We start from the raw sequence: 17,514 nt of genomic DNA on the forward strand, positions 1-17,514 counted from the left end.
GCTGCCTGCGGCTCTTAGCGCCAAATTCAAACGTTCCGCCATTTTGGCGAGGTGGGCGGGGAGGCGCGGGGGCCGGCGGGGATCATGGCTCCCGGCGTGCGAGGTGAGGGGTGACGGGGTGGCCGTGGGCCTGGGGGCTGCTTCCCTGCTCTGCGGGGAGGAGGTGGGAGCCGGGGGAGAAGGGGGGGCTCGGTGAGGTGAGGGAGGCCGGCCGGCCGGCCGGCCGGCCGCGCTGCAGGCAGTGCCCCTGGCCGGGCGAGGGACGGCTCTGCCCTCTGGGGCCGACCGCCTCCGGGGGGAGTATCGCTCGGCTGTAAGAGCTACCAGGATCAGGTAGGGGTATGGCCGTGCTCGCTGGGCTCGGTACCCCACGGAGGGGCCGAGGCCCTGGGGCTGCGATCCCGGAGTGCCCACAGGGCAGCTGCGCTGGGGAGGGCGGTAGGGGGGGGAGCGGTGGCACGGAGCGGGGTGAGCCCCGCGCTCCCAGAAGCGCTTCTGGCACCGGTATCCCGCAGGGCTTCTCGTGGTCGGTAGGTGCAGGCAGCCCTCGCAAGCAGGCAGGCGTTACAAACCCTGTCGGTCTCCGCCGTCCCGCGTTTATAGTTTCGTCTTCTGTAATTTTATCGGGTTTTAATTAGCTGTGATGTTTCTCACTGTAGTCTCTGACAAACGCTCAAGTGGAACTTTAAAATGGGAGCTGAGAACGGTTAGCTGAGAGTCGGTCATTTCCCGAAGTACAGGTTGTGCAAATCTCTCGTCAGTCTGATTTCAGTTTTAACATGCTCTTCTTGTCCCAGCTCGTGTTGATACCTCTTATATTTGAAGAATAAATAACTGAATTAGAAGTTAGCGTATTTCTCAAGTGTTGTTGTGTGAGTCAAAGCAGGTAGGCTCGCATAGCAGCAGCAGGATATTTATGTAGTGTGAATGTTAATGAGAAGGCTGGTGCCTTTGCATATCGCTATTAATCCTGCTTTTAAAGGGATCCTCCTACAATAGAACCTGTGCACTTTTAGAGACTTTATAAGGTCTTTACTATTGGAATATTTTGGTAAATCATCTTTCATTGTCATTTTACTGATTTTTTCAATTTGATTGTGTTACTTAGTTAATATTTTGACTAACCTATGTGAAAAAATTTCATGTCAGATTCACCCTTAAGTAAAAAATAAGTCACTGTATCTACCTATGGGGTAGTACGTGCCATCTCCTTGAAATGTGAATCTGTGCAAAATGATGCTTATACATACAGGAGAGCTTTATGCATCACGGAGTGCTCAATATTACTTTATAAAAGTAAAAGTAATATAGCTACTCAGTTGTGCAGGTTTAGGAAATTGAGGTTTTGTAGTCACGTCAGTAAAACTATTTCGTGCTGTATTGTTTTATCTGCAGTGAGTTAGCAATTTTTAAAACATAATGGCAACATATAATATTGTTAACATTTATGTTCCTAATTCTCCAAAACACACTTGCAAAACCTTACTTACCTGAATTTAAGAGACTGCTCATTGCACATACATTTACAAGTGTGTGCATGCTCATGTTGTGGGACTAGCGCTTTCTCTACCTTTACAAGAAACTGCAAACGTTCTGTCAAAGGAATATAGTCACTAAATATTTTTGTGCAGTTCTGATTCGTGCATGAAACAGGTATTTATAAGGCTTTCCATTTATCTCCCTCAGCACTGCTTACAGTATTTTATGTTTAAATGGGGTTTTTTGAGCAATAATTTTATATTGTTTAATTTTTGTGTGTGTTTCACTTTTATAGGAGATTTACGTGACTCTGCATTACCTTTGAACTCACCTAGGTAAAGTACTATTGGCCAGTTCCCATGTATGAATAATCACATTGCACAAAAAGTGCGAATAAAACCTAGTATAACTGTAAAATAATTTAAAGCTTTTTTCTTTCGATGTTTTCCTGCATGAGATTATTGCCTTTCTCTCTGAACTTCCTTACAGGCTTTTTAAAAAAAGTTCTCATAATAAAAGTGTTGTTCTGAGACATCAGATTCCTTTCGGAAAGCTGCCATGCAGTAAATTCTCATTTGTCCACTAACTCTGCAAGCTGGACTCTAGAATTTCTCTGAAGACAATGAGAACGAAGTTCCATGAGAAACTTCAATTCTGTGAGGAAGTCCTAAGCTAAAACAAAAACCAAAAAGCCCTCTCCAAATATAAAGTTTCTGCCACAACTCAGAAAAATATTATCTAGTGAAAAAATATTCAGCAAGTTAGTGAGTTGTGTCTTAAATGCAGTACATCTTCCCTTTCTCAGCTGCTTCCTGTTCTTTTTTAACCCTTTCCTCTGCCACTCCCCAACCCCACATTTCAGTCATGAATTCCTTCCCCCACTTTTAAAACTATTCGGTTCTTTTCTCTTGTTTACCAAAAGTAAAAATCAATAACAGTTATAACACCCTCATGCTATCTATAACTGACTTTTGGGAAAGAATGAAGTAAAGTAAATTGAAGTTTGCTGCTACTTCATCTAAGAATTTAATTCTTTAATATTATATTGTTGTATGGTATTTATGCCATAACTCCACAAAGCTTTAATAGTAATGCACAGTTATTTATTCAAGCTAAATTTACTGGTGCATCCACTGAAAAATGTGATGAACTAAGGGAGTTTTTAGATGTAGGCACTGCTGTCGTTTACTGGACTCGTGGATCTCCTGATCCTTGTTCTTTCCCTCCTTGTAAGCAGCAAAGAGGAATGCTAGTAACTTTCTTGCTGGAATGTAGCATCATCTGCTCCATTTGTAATGTCTTATAATTTCCAGCAGTAAGAAGGATGCTTGAAGCCCATAGTCTTAGAAACTACTGAAACCTTTATTATGACACAGGTTTTCTATATCTCAAGTTCACTGTGGAGTGTGTTCTTTTAGAGCTGAAGTTACATGCAACAGCCATAAATGCCAGTAGCTTCATGTTCTTTGTTTTTAAATCTGCCATTGTAACCTTTAATAAATCTGTGACTTGTAGTGAATTGATGTGTCCAGCTAGTAGTAGTATATTTTCAGGAGAGACCTTTGTATGACTTCACGTACTTAATCTGATTTTTGTAATTCAGTTTTATCAAACAGCTGATAGATCTATTTTTAAGTAATCTAACGCATAAATATTCATTTAGTGTTGAAGGTGATGCTATCAAAGTTTATGTAAGGGTACGTCCGCCTTCAGAGGGAACTGTGTTAACCGATGGAGATCAAGGCTTGTGTTTATCTGTTCTTTCATCAAATACCATCCGTCTGCATTCGAAGCCTGAGCCAAAGATCTTCACTTTCGATTATGTTGCAAATATGGAAACAACACAGGTAATAACTTGCAGAATCTCATAACAGTATTGCAGCTTTCCCCCAAATTTTGGCGACTGCTACACTAGACCTTTCTAAAGACGTAATGACTTAGGTGTCTTTCTGCATTGGTAATATTCAGTTATAGTGTAGAAATGTTGCACTAAATTCTGCTCTGTAATAGTTTTAATGTATTTTTTTAACCATTAATTTCTTTAATTAAAGTTTGCTTTAAAATTGAAGCTTCTGTTTGTAAATGTTACAGTAACACCAGAGACAGAAAATAAACCCCCCTGTTGAGACAAACATAAAAATAGCTGGCAAGTCAGTAGCTAATATTCATGATGTGATTTGTATATTAGGAATTTAGGAGTTTATATTCTATTTGTTATATTTCCTTCTTACATATTTGCCTTTTAAGCAGATGCATTGTTCATCTGGGACAGGTAATACTGGAAGGAAAACCCTTCAATTTAATTTTTATAAAATTGTGTTTGAAATTCTGAACATAAATGGAATTGAAGTCTTAGAGGAATCAAAATTAATCTATATTTAGAAAAATAAAACCCCACCCATTATAGGCTGTTACTTGTAGCTAGACTCCTCTTGCAGGTCTAAGAGAAATACATGAAAATAGATGGGGCTAACAGTTGTGCAGATTTGTTGAATGTGCCATTGTGGAGTGGCAAATGTTGAAAGGTAACTAGATTTAATGAGTGTCAGAGGCTCAACTTTGACCTACTGATGGTATAAACCACATAACATAATCAAAAAAACTGGACCAAAATTAATATGTATTTGAAAGCTGTTACTATGATGCTGAGTTTTATTACTTTTATTTCAATTATCAACAAGGAATAAATTTTTTTGAGGGAGTGATTTATGTCAGAAAGACTTAGGATGTGCTGTTTTGCTGTGAGAACTCCAGGAGTCATGATATGTGTCTAACCTTAAGGAATGCGTCTATTTTATACATTGTAAAGTTACGGCATAGAAAATCATGATAGAAGAGATACTTAAATGACTGGTGCCAAGTGCCTTCTCTTTCCTTTGTCCCCAGGAGTCTGTGTTCTCAAGTGTGGCCAAAAATATTGTTGAATCTTGTATGAATGGCTACAACGGAACCATCTTTGCATAGTAAGTCATTTAATGGTATTTCATGTCAGTTGCAACACTTGAGGAGATTGTGTTAATGAATAGTTGTGTTTTTAAGTGCCAGAGCCTGCTTAATGTTACAGTAAGCTTTGAAAGTGCTTCCTTAGTGTAGCAGAACATAGGGAATGATCCTGCAATATTGAAGACTACTTATTCCTCTTTCAGAGGAATCTGTAGGTGTTATGCTTCTAATACTTGAGGCCAATAACGTGGATTGTAAACTCATTTCAATTTTACTATTGTTTATCTAAAAATTAGAAGTTTTATTGTACCGTTAAAGAGAAAGCTAGTTGTTTTCAATATGTCCATAGTAAAATGGAATGAAAATTGCTTGGACTTCATATTTGGTCAGCTCAACGATTTAGTGAGTCTTAGCTGCCAGTGGGAGAACTCAAGAATGATAATTTTAACTTTCAAAATGTTTTCAAGGCAGAAATATATCCATGACTAGTAGCATGAATGTCATTGTTAACTCTCAATATTTTTTCATTTGGAAAACTGGGTAAGCACTTTGGTCAAAAATGCTAACTTGAAGGACCGATCTAATCAAAACCTTACTGGGTTTTTTAGCCTAGCACAGCACTTGCAAAACTGTGAAGGGAAGTCTACTTTGTTACAATATACAAATGTGGAAAAATGAAGTGAAATTGTCCTGAAGTTTCTCTAGCATGATTAATAACTGTGGTTAAAAAAAATATATTGAATTTTAAAGTATTTTCCTCATTTTGGGTTTATGTGCGCTACTGAGTGACAGAAAAACCAAAAGATTGAGCCAAAGATTAGTTTAATGTATATATTTGAAAGCCTTCATTTTAATGCTAAGTTCCACTATTTCCCTTTCCAACAGAAATAAGGAAGAAAATGGTGGGTGGCAGGGGAGAGAAAAGGCCATTTATCTAACAGAATTTCATGGTCAAATTTGCTGTTCTATTTTTATACCTTTCAGCTGACTGATTTCTCAGCTTGCCTGTCTCTTTATCTTCAGTTTAGAAGAATTTTTTTTTTTTCATTTTAAGCTGTGAGTTCTCTTTAAAATATTCTGATTAATGAAAAATTCAGAGCCAGAATAAAGCTTTATCTAAATTTTTTTTTTGTTAGTGGCCAGACTGGGTCAGGAAAAACCTTTACTATGATGGGTAAGTGCATGTGAGAGCTTAATCTTCCAGTGGTTTCTTAATGTTTTCTTGTCTTGAGTTGAAATGTGTGATTTAGATTTTTGTCTTCCTGCAGGTAACTTTAAGGTTTAGAAAATGGTGTAATGCTCAGTGCAGTTGTTCTTGCTTCATATCAGAAGAGTGAAGGATAGGTACTCTCCTCTCTCTTTTTGAAGATACAGATTTTTTTTTTCCTATTTTTAACAGGAGAGAAGCTTTTCAATTAAATCAAACACTTTTAGTAAATTTTCTTAAAAATGAGTATTTGGCTGGTTTCCCTGTTTGCCAGATATCCCTTGCGTGTGTAGGAAAATATTCTAGTATGCAGGGGTCTTCCATATTAAAATATACTGAGTTTTTCAAAATAACTGCTTCCTACCCAAGCAGGAATTTAAGGCCTCCCTATATATGAAGGCATCCCCTTGTAATCTTGTTCTTCATACAGTGGTGATTTTAAATGCATTAATATTGTACTTGACATTAGAAAGTTACTGAAATAACCCAAAACAGTTTGGGCTACATGTTTTTGAGGACTACATAGAAATTAACTAAACATGGGGACAAATCTACCCCATCTTCCTGGTTCTTCAAATCAGGGTTAGGGTAGCTGTGTTGACATACTTGCACATCTGTACATGTTTTCTGTGGAAGCCGAAGTAGTTCATACTATTTTAGACTTAGGTAACCTATGCACAGGTAAAATAAACTTTCACAAGCATTTAGACTACATATAAATCTGATTATGGAATATTATCTTAGATCTTGAAAGTTGATTTTATTGCACTTCTGTAGTTTTGCCATAAACTGACTAAAACCTGGTTGCTGAAATCTTCTGTAATGACATCTTGAAAAGGTCAACCATTACTCTTGAGTAGCACTAATTAATTATTTTTTTAATTAAAAATCTCTTTAGGACCATCTGATTCTGATAATTTCACACACAGTCTGAGAGGTGTAATTCCATGGAGCTTTGAATACTTATTTTTTCTAATTGAACGTGAAAAAGAAAAGGTACGTTTATTTTATACTTATTATTCCAGTGAAAGTAATGTCACGCATAAAAGATTAGCTAAGGCTCTTTAGTAAGCTGGGTATGTAGCAGTTAAGTTTCCACGATTTTTGCCACCTTGCATCAGATTTTTAATAAGAAATGCTTGCATCTAGTACTCTACCAAATTATAGGACGCTTCCTTCAGACACAAGTGTGCTTATATTTTGAATCTAAAAATGCATCTAGGTTTCTGGATGTTGGTTGTCATTTGGGCATCAGAAATGTATAGTATGCAGAATATACATGCAAACTAGTAGCTTTAGATATGTGCAAAAAGACTCACTGCCATACAATGCCAGACTTAATAAAATCAATCTGTTTATAGTGTAAATTACTTTGTTTTTCAGGCTGGCGGTGGAAAGAGTTTTCTCTGCAAATGCTCATTTATTGAAATCTACAATGAACAGATATTTGACTTGCTAGATTCTGCTTCAGCTGGACTTTTTCTCAGAGAACACATCAAGAAGGGAGTCTTTGTTGATGGTGCTGTTGAACAGGTGTTGTCATCTGCTGCTGAAGCATACCAGGTATTTTTTGTCACTTTTTAATGTTTGGACTGTTTATCTTGATGTTTATTTGGTAAATGTTCCTCTTTGATTAAAGCAGATATTTTTTGCACAGTGTCTGTGACACCCTCTTCCCATATCTCCATCCTCCAAAAAACAGTGTAAAAAGCTGTTTCTAGGCAATGCTTCCTGACTATATCCCACACATGTAAGAAATCATATAGGTCTGGAGTTTGGAATATATGAATTGCAATTACAGTAATTTTTCCCTAATGCTTGCCTTACACATCTCTCAAATAGCAACAGAATACTGCATCTCCTGCTAATTAATTAAGCAGTGTGTGTGTTCCAGAAATTGTCAGGCTTATTTCTCCATGAATGACACACATACACATAGTACTTCTCTGACTTTATTCTTGTGTACTGCTAACATACACCAGTATTGGAATGTTATGCTTTCAAATGGCAATGGCACTCTTGGAGGAAAGAAGTAAATATTGTAATCGGTGTTTTATTAAGCTTGACTGTAGCTAGATTTGTTTCACTCTTTAAATACTTCCATTGGAAAAAAGTAAAAAAGTCCTTGTCCTTGAGGTTTTTGAAAGCTGTTGCACTGAAATATGCTTACTACTGTTTATGCCACCTGTATGTAAATACTGGGTACAGTCGGAGATACTTGATATTATTTGATGTGTTTTTCATGCTTAGGTATTGACTATGGGCTGGAGAAACCGTCGTGTAGCATCAACCTCAATGAACAGAGAATCCTCAAGATCACATGCAGTTTTCATTATCACAGTAGAATCCATGGAGAAAAACAATGAGATTGTTAACATTCGGTCTTCCCTGCTCAACCTGGTAGACTTGGCAGGATCTGAAAGACAGAAGGACACCCATACAGAAGGACTGAGGTTAAAGGTTAGTTCTGGAATATCTGTGGCATCTTTCTCCTTTTAGAGGTACTGCCCTGTTCCATCCACCAAATCTGTTCACCTTTGTTCTCTTCTTTTTAGGAAGCAGGTAACATAAATCGATCACTGAGTTGCCTGGGCCAAGTAATCACAGCACTTGTTGATGTGGGTAATGGAAAACAAAGACACGTTTGTTACCGGGATTCCAAACTCACTTTTCTTTTACGGGTAACGTATACCCTCTGGACTTTATATGCCTCTTGGGGTGTAGAAAAAATACTTGTTCGGGTTGTTTTTTTTTTTTTACTCTAAAAAGCTGAACTCAGGTACATTCAAAATTTGTTTTAATATTGGTCAGGTGGAAGAAAGCTTGAAAAATATCTTTTTACCTAAACAGACTTCCAGCTGATTTATTGCTGTTAACTGAAGACAAGAAATTTATTTCTGCTTATAATCTCCTTTTACATATTTGCAAGTTTTAAAGGAAAAGCATATGTTTTCATCCCTATAATTTGGGAAACACTGTGTATCACAGTGTAATATTTAAAGATGTGTTCAAACATTTGACAGGATTTCCAGAATTAGCCTGTGTGTCCTAAGTGTTGTATGATGTTAAGAATTAAATAAATTTACAGTTTCCTACCTGAGAGCTTATGGGCTCTTTTCAAGATGAACAGAAAACAAAGATGGAAGCAGTCAAAGATTTGTTGGATGCCAGCAGTCACCAGAATTCTGTGAACACCAATGAATAATATCTGTAATATATTCTTTTTTTATAATGTAGTAATTGTAAATAATAGAGTATTTGTGTCACAGCACAACATTGTTGTGATCACAGCAAAATTTCCCAATCATTCTGTCTCCATTCCATGCATATCTTAGTCGTGAACCTCTGAAGAATTATGTTCTTCCAATGCAACCCAAAATACATAGAAATTGGAAGAGAATTGCAACTGTATGAGCAGTTACTTAAGTGGTTATTTTTTAGGTGGTCGTACTGCAAAGAAGTCCACAAACATGGCCTTCTCTACTAGACAGAGAATGCCACTGAGGCTTGTGAGCTATTTTGCAGTACAAGTCTTTTAGAGTCTTAGATATAACTGCTGCCTCCTCCAGAGATTTGAGAGCTACTTATCTAACAGCACAGAGATATTTGAAGACATGCATGTTAAAGGGAGAGGTTCTTTTTATATTCTTCATCAAGAATCTGTTGGTTTGTGACTTTTGTTTGTTTGGCAATTGCCACCAGAAGATAGGGTGGAACAATCAACAGGCTAGATGATGTTCAAAATAGTGCGAATACCAATCTGCTAATGACCAAGATTAAAGTGAAACATCTACTTTAGTCCCTGATTTTTTTTCTGTTTTTTTTCTTCCCCTGCTGTTCAGGTGAAACAGCTATCTCAAATTGCTGATTACTAATATAGAATCAGGGTTTTGAAAACCCAAATAAAGTCTTTACAGTCATATCCTTTATACCCATGCTTGAAACAAAATTTCAGAAACTTAAGTAGCACGGAGATTTGTTAAATAAAATCCCTTCTGCAGTTTGTTCAAAGTGATGCACAGTAGCTCTTAGGTGACGGCTTCCTGCTGTAGCCAGAAACATGCAAATAAAGATAACTTCTGTATTTTTAAATAGGATTCCCTTGGTGGTAACGCAAAAACATGCATCATTGCAAATGTTCATCCAGGATCCAGGTGTTTTGGTGAAACACTGTCCACCCTTAATTTTGCTCAGCGAGCAAAGCTGATTAAAAACAAGGTAAGAGAGTTATTCAATGTCTATTGTTGCAACAATTTCTTGTCATTTAAACTGCACATCTGCAAACAAGATAGCTTCAATGAAATACTCTTGTGCTTTCCTTAATTTAAATGACTAAGTTATTTTAAAATCCTAAATTTGCTTTCCTAAATATTTGACAAAAGATTTTTGAAAAGGACTTGTTTGCTTTTGATTATGAATAGAGTACAACAGCTGGGTACTAGGTAATGGCTGATAATAGTGTGTGTTCATTGCTTGTTCTCTAAGAACTTCATTGGAAAAAGTAAGGAAATCTGTACTAAAAATTAAAATTGTCATTAAAAAAAAATGAGATTCTATAGTATTTCAGTGCAACTAGTTTTTATATATGCTAATTCCCAAAACATAATTTCTCATGAGTGTTTTGAAACTATGCTGGCATCTGACTGGAAGCTACTGCCTTTGATGTATACGCTTAGCTATGTTGGTCAAAAAGCTCCAGAGAAAATTCTTCAGAAAACATTATTTTTTAACCAATATATTTAGCTAAAGTGCAACTTCCTGGTTTCTCAGTACACTGAACATTGCTTTCTCACAAGTTCTTCCTTTCCTAAGATGGAAAACTTCTCAGTAGTTTTGTTGTTTTGCAGTCTTAGACTTTTCTTTTATCCTGTACAATATAAGATTTTTTTTATTTGTACCTCTTCCTAATTTTGTCTTAACATATTTATGAAAGGCTGTGGTAAATGAAGACACACAAGGAAATGTGAGCCAACTGCAAGCTGAGGTCAAGAAGCTGAAAGAGCAGCTTGCTCAACTGACTTCAGTGCCATCTATGCATGCTATTTCTGTATCACAAGGTAAAGAGTTGGGGGTGAGGAGAGAACTTCCTACTGTTTTAGCCTAGAGTCTTGGAGCCTTATGTAATTCATTAAGTTTCTGAACAATTCATATTTTTGTAGGGACTGACCTACAGAGGTTGCATTTGTCTTAAGGATCCCATTGCCTGTATTTGTATCTAATATTTTGCAGAAATTGTTAACATGATTTTATTTTCTTCCTCTCATACGTTTGTGTACAGGGTTATGTTTCTATTAAAGAATACCTAGAGTACTCTTCCAGTTTGTAAGAGATATGCTGACTAATCTTTTAAGTAACCAAAAGTTTACATGTGACTGCTTGTACATTTAGGTTGGAGGGGAGGGCACTAAGGTGTTGATAATGCCCATTGAATCCACATTCTTTTTAAGCTCAGGACTGGATTTTTTTTTTTTTTTCCCCACTCTTCTCCTTTTGCCCCTTCAGGAAGATACTAAGAAGGATATTTACTTTTCAATAAAAGATCTGTTTCAATGTAAGATTTTAATGGAGCTTTCATCAATATGTAATTTTTTTTCCTTCCAGTAGCTTTTCACTGGACTACTGTATCTGCAATATAGATCCCAGCATAGCTTTCTACTATATGTGTGTCTCGATGAAATACACTACCTTATAATGCTTGATTACAAGGTAGTAAACTTGGTCTCATCACTCTTACTGTGATCCTGAGTCAACTCTTTCCTGACCTTGCCAAGAAATAGAAAGATATAACAACAGAAGTTACTACAGAAGCTAGAGACTTGTCTAATATAAAGCATCTGTGGTTGAGTTTTCCTAAGGAAAAATTACTTCTCTGTGAGCATACACATTTAACCAGTAAAAACAAGTCAGTGATTATGTGGGACACTGAATCACTTTTCGTGAATACATGAATATCGACAGAGGGCTCAAAAATCTTGTTAAGACTTGCGATAGAGTTCTGAGGGAAAGCAAATGATGCTTAAACACTGAAGAGAGGTTTTATGCAGAACCTGATGTATTAGAGCTGTGCTTAGTCTATGCAGTTAAATGATGACTGTAATATTCAATCACACAAATATGAAATCTGCTTACTAGCTACTTTAAAAACATCATGGCATTTTTTTAATACATTAAATTACAATAGTGTAGTTATTATGCACCCAGATACTATGGTGATTAGTATTCTATAAATAAGTAGTCTTGCCTGCATGAGAATATTCATGAAAGCTATATTAAATTAATTTCTGAAGTGGATTAGTTAAACCCTTTTAATCCCTTGTGTGGACACTTTCCTTCCAGATTAAGTCACTAATTGTCCACTTAATTCATGCTTATTTTCCTGAATTTCCTTCTCATAAACCAGTTAGTCCACTTCTAATATGTACAAACTGTGATAATAATGCCAATAATGGCTTAGTGTTATCAAATTAATTTCAGAGGGGGTTTGCATTTTATAGATATACTCAGCTGAACAAACTGATTATTTTATTTTAATAAAAGTTCATTGTAAAGCTGTTTAATGCTTGAACAACTTTGTTAATTATACAGTTATGTATATTGACTCTGTTCTTTATCAGCACTTGCAGGTGACTAAATTACAGTCTAAATGTCTTTGCTCTGGATGTGGCACATGATCTGAGAGGAATTATATTGTTTGAAGAATTTATTTGAATTTTCTTTACACAATTGTCACGTTCTGTGTTTAGGAGAATCTGGTTAGCTGGTATTTTAATAAATATGGCATTTGTTTCTTTGACTTACCCTACAGGTGCTGTTGAGAAAGGGAAAAACAACATAAATTACATGAACAACTTTCTTGAAGCAATGTTGTTCTGGGAGAAATCAGAAGGTGAAAAGAAGGTAAAAAAGCACTTAATATTTCAAAGTGCAATCTGTGTACTATCTGAGAGCATATTGAAACTGACTCTCTTAATGATTTTCCTTTGTTTTTGAATAAGAATACTCTGTCCAAAGATAAGGTTTGGTAATAGGGGAACTAGTCAAATGACATTTAAGATAAAAATCTTCCAAATTCAGACAAGCCATAGGATAGCTTTCATAGTATGTTTAGTTTCAGGGGATGGGTTTTTTATCTGGATTTGAACAGAACAACAAACCTGGTTTGCTTAATTTTGAGTGCATTTTGAGTGTTTGGATCAACAGTGTGTTTTTTGATGCAAACTTCCCAGTCATCCCCATTTTATTGTGCTTTGGTTCATATCATGGTACAGTGCTGAATCACCCAAAATGGATTTTTTCTGAAGAAAATGAACTGAAACAGGCACCCTAGGGGCGCATCTGATGTGCTTAACGGAATACTTAGTCTACAGAATCATATTGGAGCTTCTAAGTAAAGTTTTTGCAGTATAGTGTGTAATTTGGGTTCTTGGTATGACCTGTTGCTCTCTACAGATCTGCTCCAAATGAATGATAGTCTGTGTATTCACAAAATTACTATTAACAGAGTTTTGTGTTATTTGTTTGTCTGTGTATGATATGTGCATCTTAAAAGTTCATCTAGTGTAACTGTCACTTTTCCACCAATCTGTATATGTACTTTCTAAGAATTTATTAGAAAAAATTGCTCAACTAGAAGATCTGTGTGCCAAGAAGGAGAAATTTATTCAGTCCAATAAAATGATAGTTAAATTCCGTGAAGACCATATTGTTCGCTTGGAGAGATTACATAAAGAGGCTGGTGGAAGTTTATTGCCAAAAGAGCAAGATGATCTCCTCAGTGAATTGAGGGAGGAATTGCAGACACTGAGAGAACAGGTAAGTCCCTAGTTTTTTCCTTTCTAGAACAATTTTATTTTGTGAGAATAGCTCATGTGATGGGAGTTCTGTGAATGGATACAGGCTTTTTGGGAAAGACAGGCAGGAAAAAAGTGGATGGGTAGTGGGTCCCTTTATAGAAGCATCTCAAAGGTATGGAGTTTCCCTATGGAAGGGGCAAGGGGTGGGTTTAGAGCTGGTGAATTTGCATAAGAGGAGAGGCTAGTAAGGGTGATGTCATGGTAGCTTGCTACAGGCCACCTGAGCTGGGTTAGGTAGAGGACTAAGCCTCCTTTAAGTAGCTCAAGGAAGTCTCCAAATCACAAATCCTCATTCTTATGGGAGACTTTAACCTCCATGACATCTGTTGAAAGGGAAATACATCAGGATACAAGTAATACTGCAGGTTTCTGAAGTATAATAACACAGATGCTAGATGGGCCAATCAGGGGTGGTGCTGTCCTGGAGCTATCTGAGGAAGGCAAGTAGCAAAGTACATATCGAAGGCTTCAGGAGAGGGTGCTTTGGGTTATTTGGGTATCTGGTAGGTGTATCATTTGTGAGGCAGTTTTGAAGAACAAAGCAGCTCAAGAGAGAAGGCAGATCTTTAAAAACAATTTCCTCCAAGCACAAGTAGGAAAAAGGAATAGATGTATTAGAAGACCAGCTTGAATCTGTGGCTTGTAACTGAGCTCCAAAGTGAAGGGAGGGGAAAAAAAGTACAGAAGTCAGGACCGTCACTAAAAGATGACAGAAACGTTACTATGGCATGCGGGGACAGTGTTAAGGAAGCCAAACCTCAAACTTGAAACTGAAAAGGGGTGTCAAGAGCAGCAAGAAAAACTTCTACTGCTTTATTACCATAAAAGAATAACCACATAAAATCTAAACCCACTGTTTTTTTTGAGAGCAGATTCCAAGGGAGTAAGAAAACTAACCAAAAAAAATGGGGCAGTTTTAACCACTGTAGGAAATACGTTTTTTCCTCTTCTATTACAATTTAATGCTTATTAAAGGTAGTAGAGCAACAGCTAGTTATGTATAGCATTGTCTGGAAAAAAAAACTGTTGAATAAAATACCGCTTATCACAGATGGAACAACACCCACGAATTGCAAAGTATGCCATGGAGAACCATAACCTCAGGGAGGAGAATAAAAGACTTCGTTCTTTACAGTCAGTTAAAAAGGCCCAAGAAATTGATGCTCAGACCATCGCAGAACTGGAAAAAGCTTTTTTGGAAGCTTCAGCCACAGAGAAAAATATTGGAGGTAAAAATATGCTAATATTTTTCAGCTAAATAAGCTTATTGTATTTGTTGCGTGCAGCATAGTGTTGAAAATATTGTCTCTCTTGATGTATTTTTGCCTTCTTCAAAGTGATACCTGAAGACTGATAAAACAGGTTTACTTCGTTTTATTCATGTTGGCCTTCAAGCAAATACAGCAATAGGGAATTTGGATTCTTGTGCATCTTGTGAACACCATCCATAATCTCATTTTGTTGTCCTTAGTTGTCATGAAGACTGCAGTAATATTAATTATTCTACTGATTTTCATGTGGACGGTTGCTAATACCCATTTTCTTCAATCTCAATTGCTGCTATGCTGTTCAAAAGCCTACAAATGCTTTCATTTTAGTAAAACTTACAATATTTGAGCTACTCTGTGATTTCAGAGGGTATATGTTTGTTCTTTAGGTCATCACTTATATTCTACCACCATATCAGTGGAAGGCAACTCACTGGCATCTGTTGAAAGGCTGAAAGCACGCCTGCTACAGACTCAAACTGAACTGGCAAGTTCAAAACAAGAATATGAAGAATTCAAAGAGCTAACCAAGTGAGAGAAAACAGTGTAGAAATGTCTTTAAATAATTACTTATATTGATTTTTAAAAGTTAGTCTCAGATCCTGAATATAGAATCTAAGTATGTTCTTTGCATGTAAGAGGGCCAGGTTAAGAAAAAAATGGCATGCACACAGAATCTGTTCCTGTTGAACTCTGTTACTCCCAGACTAGGAAACAACCATGATGCAATCTGAAGGCATGTCTGCACTGTTGCTGATTTCTTTGTCTTTCTGAAAGCTCTTCTTGATGCGAAGATGCAAAACAATGCTTCACAACATGCAGCTAAAGCACATACCCTGGAATTCCGATAGTTACCTGCTTAATGGGACAGAGAGTTTGGCTTAGCTTCCATGTTGAGCAAGTATTTTACAGTAACTGAAATATTGCAGATGGAAGCAGTGACAGGAACTAAGAGTTGATGGGGTTGGGGGGAGTATTTGGGTTGGTTTTTTTTTAGTGCAACAGTAGTTTTTAATATAACCTCTTTAAGATTGCAAATTTGAGTCATCATAAATGTGGAATCTCAGCACCCCAGAAAACTTTGGCTAATTTTTTGGTTAATTTTTGGTTATTTTTTTGTCTCCACTTCAAAGGTTTTTAAGAAGGCAATAATACCATTATCTTGAGGCTTGTTATTGGAACAGAGATTTAATTCAAATTAGAACAAAGATGTCATGTCAGTAGTTCATTCATGTCCATTTGCTTTGGGATCTAAACATGAGATAAAGGTCTGCTTTGCCCTTACTAATGCAGTAAAGAATTTGCTGTCATTGTTCTTGAGGGCAGCATAAGATAATGTGAAAGGCCTGAGTAACACCTTCAGTGTGTAGATATCTGTTCATATACAAGTGAATAACACATGGCTTAACTTGATCAACCCCATTTTTATTATTAATTACTGACATTTTCTTAGTGGGGTGCAGTCAAACAGAAGTGTGCTTTTGAGCCTCTGGATTCACCTCTTGATTTCACTAAATTTTAAACTTGTTTCCAGTTTCAGAGTAACTGGATGCTTAATTTTACATGGGAGTGTAACTGTGTGCTGTACTGAATACGTAGAGTAAAATTTAACAATTTCACAAAATCCAATGTATGCTAATTTTCCTGTTCTCCAATAGCAGTCAGAACTGAAGTTCTACTCTCTTCCATAAGTTTTGTTGCAAATGCTAAAAACATGAGGGAAAGTGATAGCATTAAACTGCCAAAAGATGAAATAGTATATTTCCTTTTGTCTGTAGACTTTGACTCTACAATTATGTCAGTAAGGCCAACTATCACAGTAATAGCATGTAGCTCTGCAAAATACCTAATGAAAATTATTCCTAAATTTCTGCTCAACTGTTGGATTTCAGTTAAAGTATCTTAGAGGACAAAATAATCTTAACAGAGCAGCACTTTCAAAAAAAAAAAAAATCTTTAAAGGATTTTCTTTAATCCTGGCAAGCACCAGTTCAGACTTCTCATATAACAGGATAACACTTTTAAAGCTTAAACCCATATTGGTATGGGTGATATCACTTTCTCATAAAAGGAATTGCAGAGTGCTCAGCTTACTTCTTACTGTGTAATGGATTTTTTCTGACACATTTAGTTATCTATCTGCTTGCTTCATTATGCAAGCACAAATAAGCTGCTTTGCTTTTTAATTTTTTTTTTTTTTTTTTTTTTACTTTTTAATACAGCAGTGGTGGCTTTCTTCTCAAAATAATGTATTTCAATGTTTGGGCAAGAGTTCAGCTTCAGTTTGCTCACTGGCAATACTGCAGCTTATTCTTACTGATGGAGTGGTTTTGACAGTAGTAAAATACTTTGTAAACAGGAAAAAGCATATGGAACTGGAATCAGAGCTTCAATCCCTTCAGAAAGCAAACCAACATCTTGAAAACATTCTGGAGGCAACCAAAGCACACAAGCGCCGAGAAGTCTCTCAGTTACATAAGCTACATAGAGAAACTCTAAAGGTATGAGAATAAGTTTATTTAAAACCACACATACTTACTCCTGAGTTGTGTGAGAACATAGACTTTCATTTGTATGATCCCTTAAGCTAACTAGTGTTCTGGATTCTAATCCATATAAAGCAGATACACTGCTTTTTTTGTTCTGAAATACTGAATGACTGCTACTGTGATCAGATGACAAATCTGAAAAAGTGCAGTGGTTTAGAACTAACCGCTTTGAGCATTCTGTTTCATTATTCTGCTTATAGAACTATGAAATGCAA

General features: G+C 36.6%; 1 protein-coding gene across 1 annotated transcript in view; it reads left to right on the forward strand.

Moving 5' to 3' along the window:
* Positions 1-84: 84 nt before the first annotated feature.
* Positions 85-17,514, forward strand: part of KIF15 (kinesin family member 15) — a 35,542-nt gene continuing 18,112 nt past the window's right edge. The window contains exons 1-16 of the mRNA XM_068405145.1: positions 85-103; positions 1,778-1,814; positions 3,143-3,326; positions 4,366-4,442; positions 5,559-5,596; positions 6,528-6,625; positions 7,013-7,192; positions 7,880-8,089; positions 8,185-8,310; positions 9,725-9,847; positions 10,563-10,686; positions 12,435-12,526; positions 13,232-13,441; positions 14,534-14,711; positions 15,140-15,281; positions 17,110-17,251. Of these exons, the coding sequence (XP_068261246.1) occupies positions 85-103; positions 1,778-1,814; positions 3,143-3,326; positions 4,366-4,442; positions 5,559-5,596; positions 6,528-6,625; positions 7,013-7,192; positions 7,880-8,089; positions 8,185-8,310; positions 9,725-9,847; positions 10,563-10,686; positions 12,435-12,526; positions 13,232-13,441; positions 14,534-14,711; positions 15,140-15,281; positions 17,110-17,251 (1,980 nt within the window). The remainder of the gene's footprint in view (positions 104-1,777; positions 1,815-3,142; positions 3,327-4,365; positions 4,443-5,558; positions 5,597-6,527; positions 6,626-7,012; positions 7,193-7,879; positions 8,090-8,184; positions 8,311-9,724; positions 9,848-10,562; positions 10,687-12,434; positions 12,527-13,231; positions 13,442-14,533; positions 14,712-15,139; positions 15,282-17,109; positions 17,252-17,514) is intronic.

Source organism: Nyctibius grandis, chromosome 7, assembly GCF_013368605.1.
Source record: "Nyctibius grandis isolate bNycGra1 chromosome 7, bNycGra1.pri, whole genome shotgun sequence".
Classification (NCBI taxonomy): domain Eukaryota; kingdom Metazoa; phylum Chordata; class Aves; order Nyctibiiformes; family Nyctibiidae; genus Nyctibius; species Nyctibius grandis.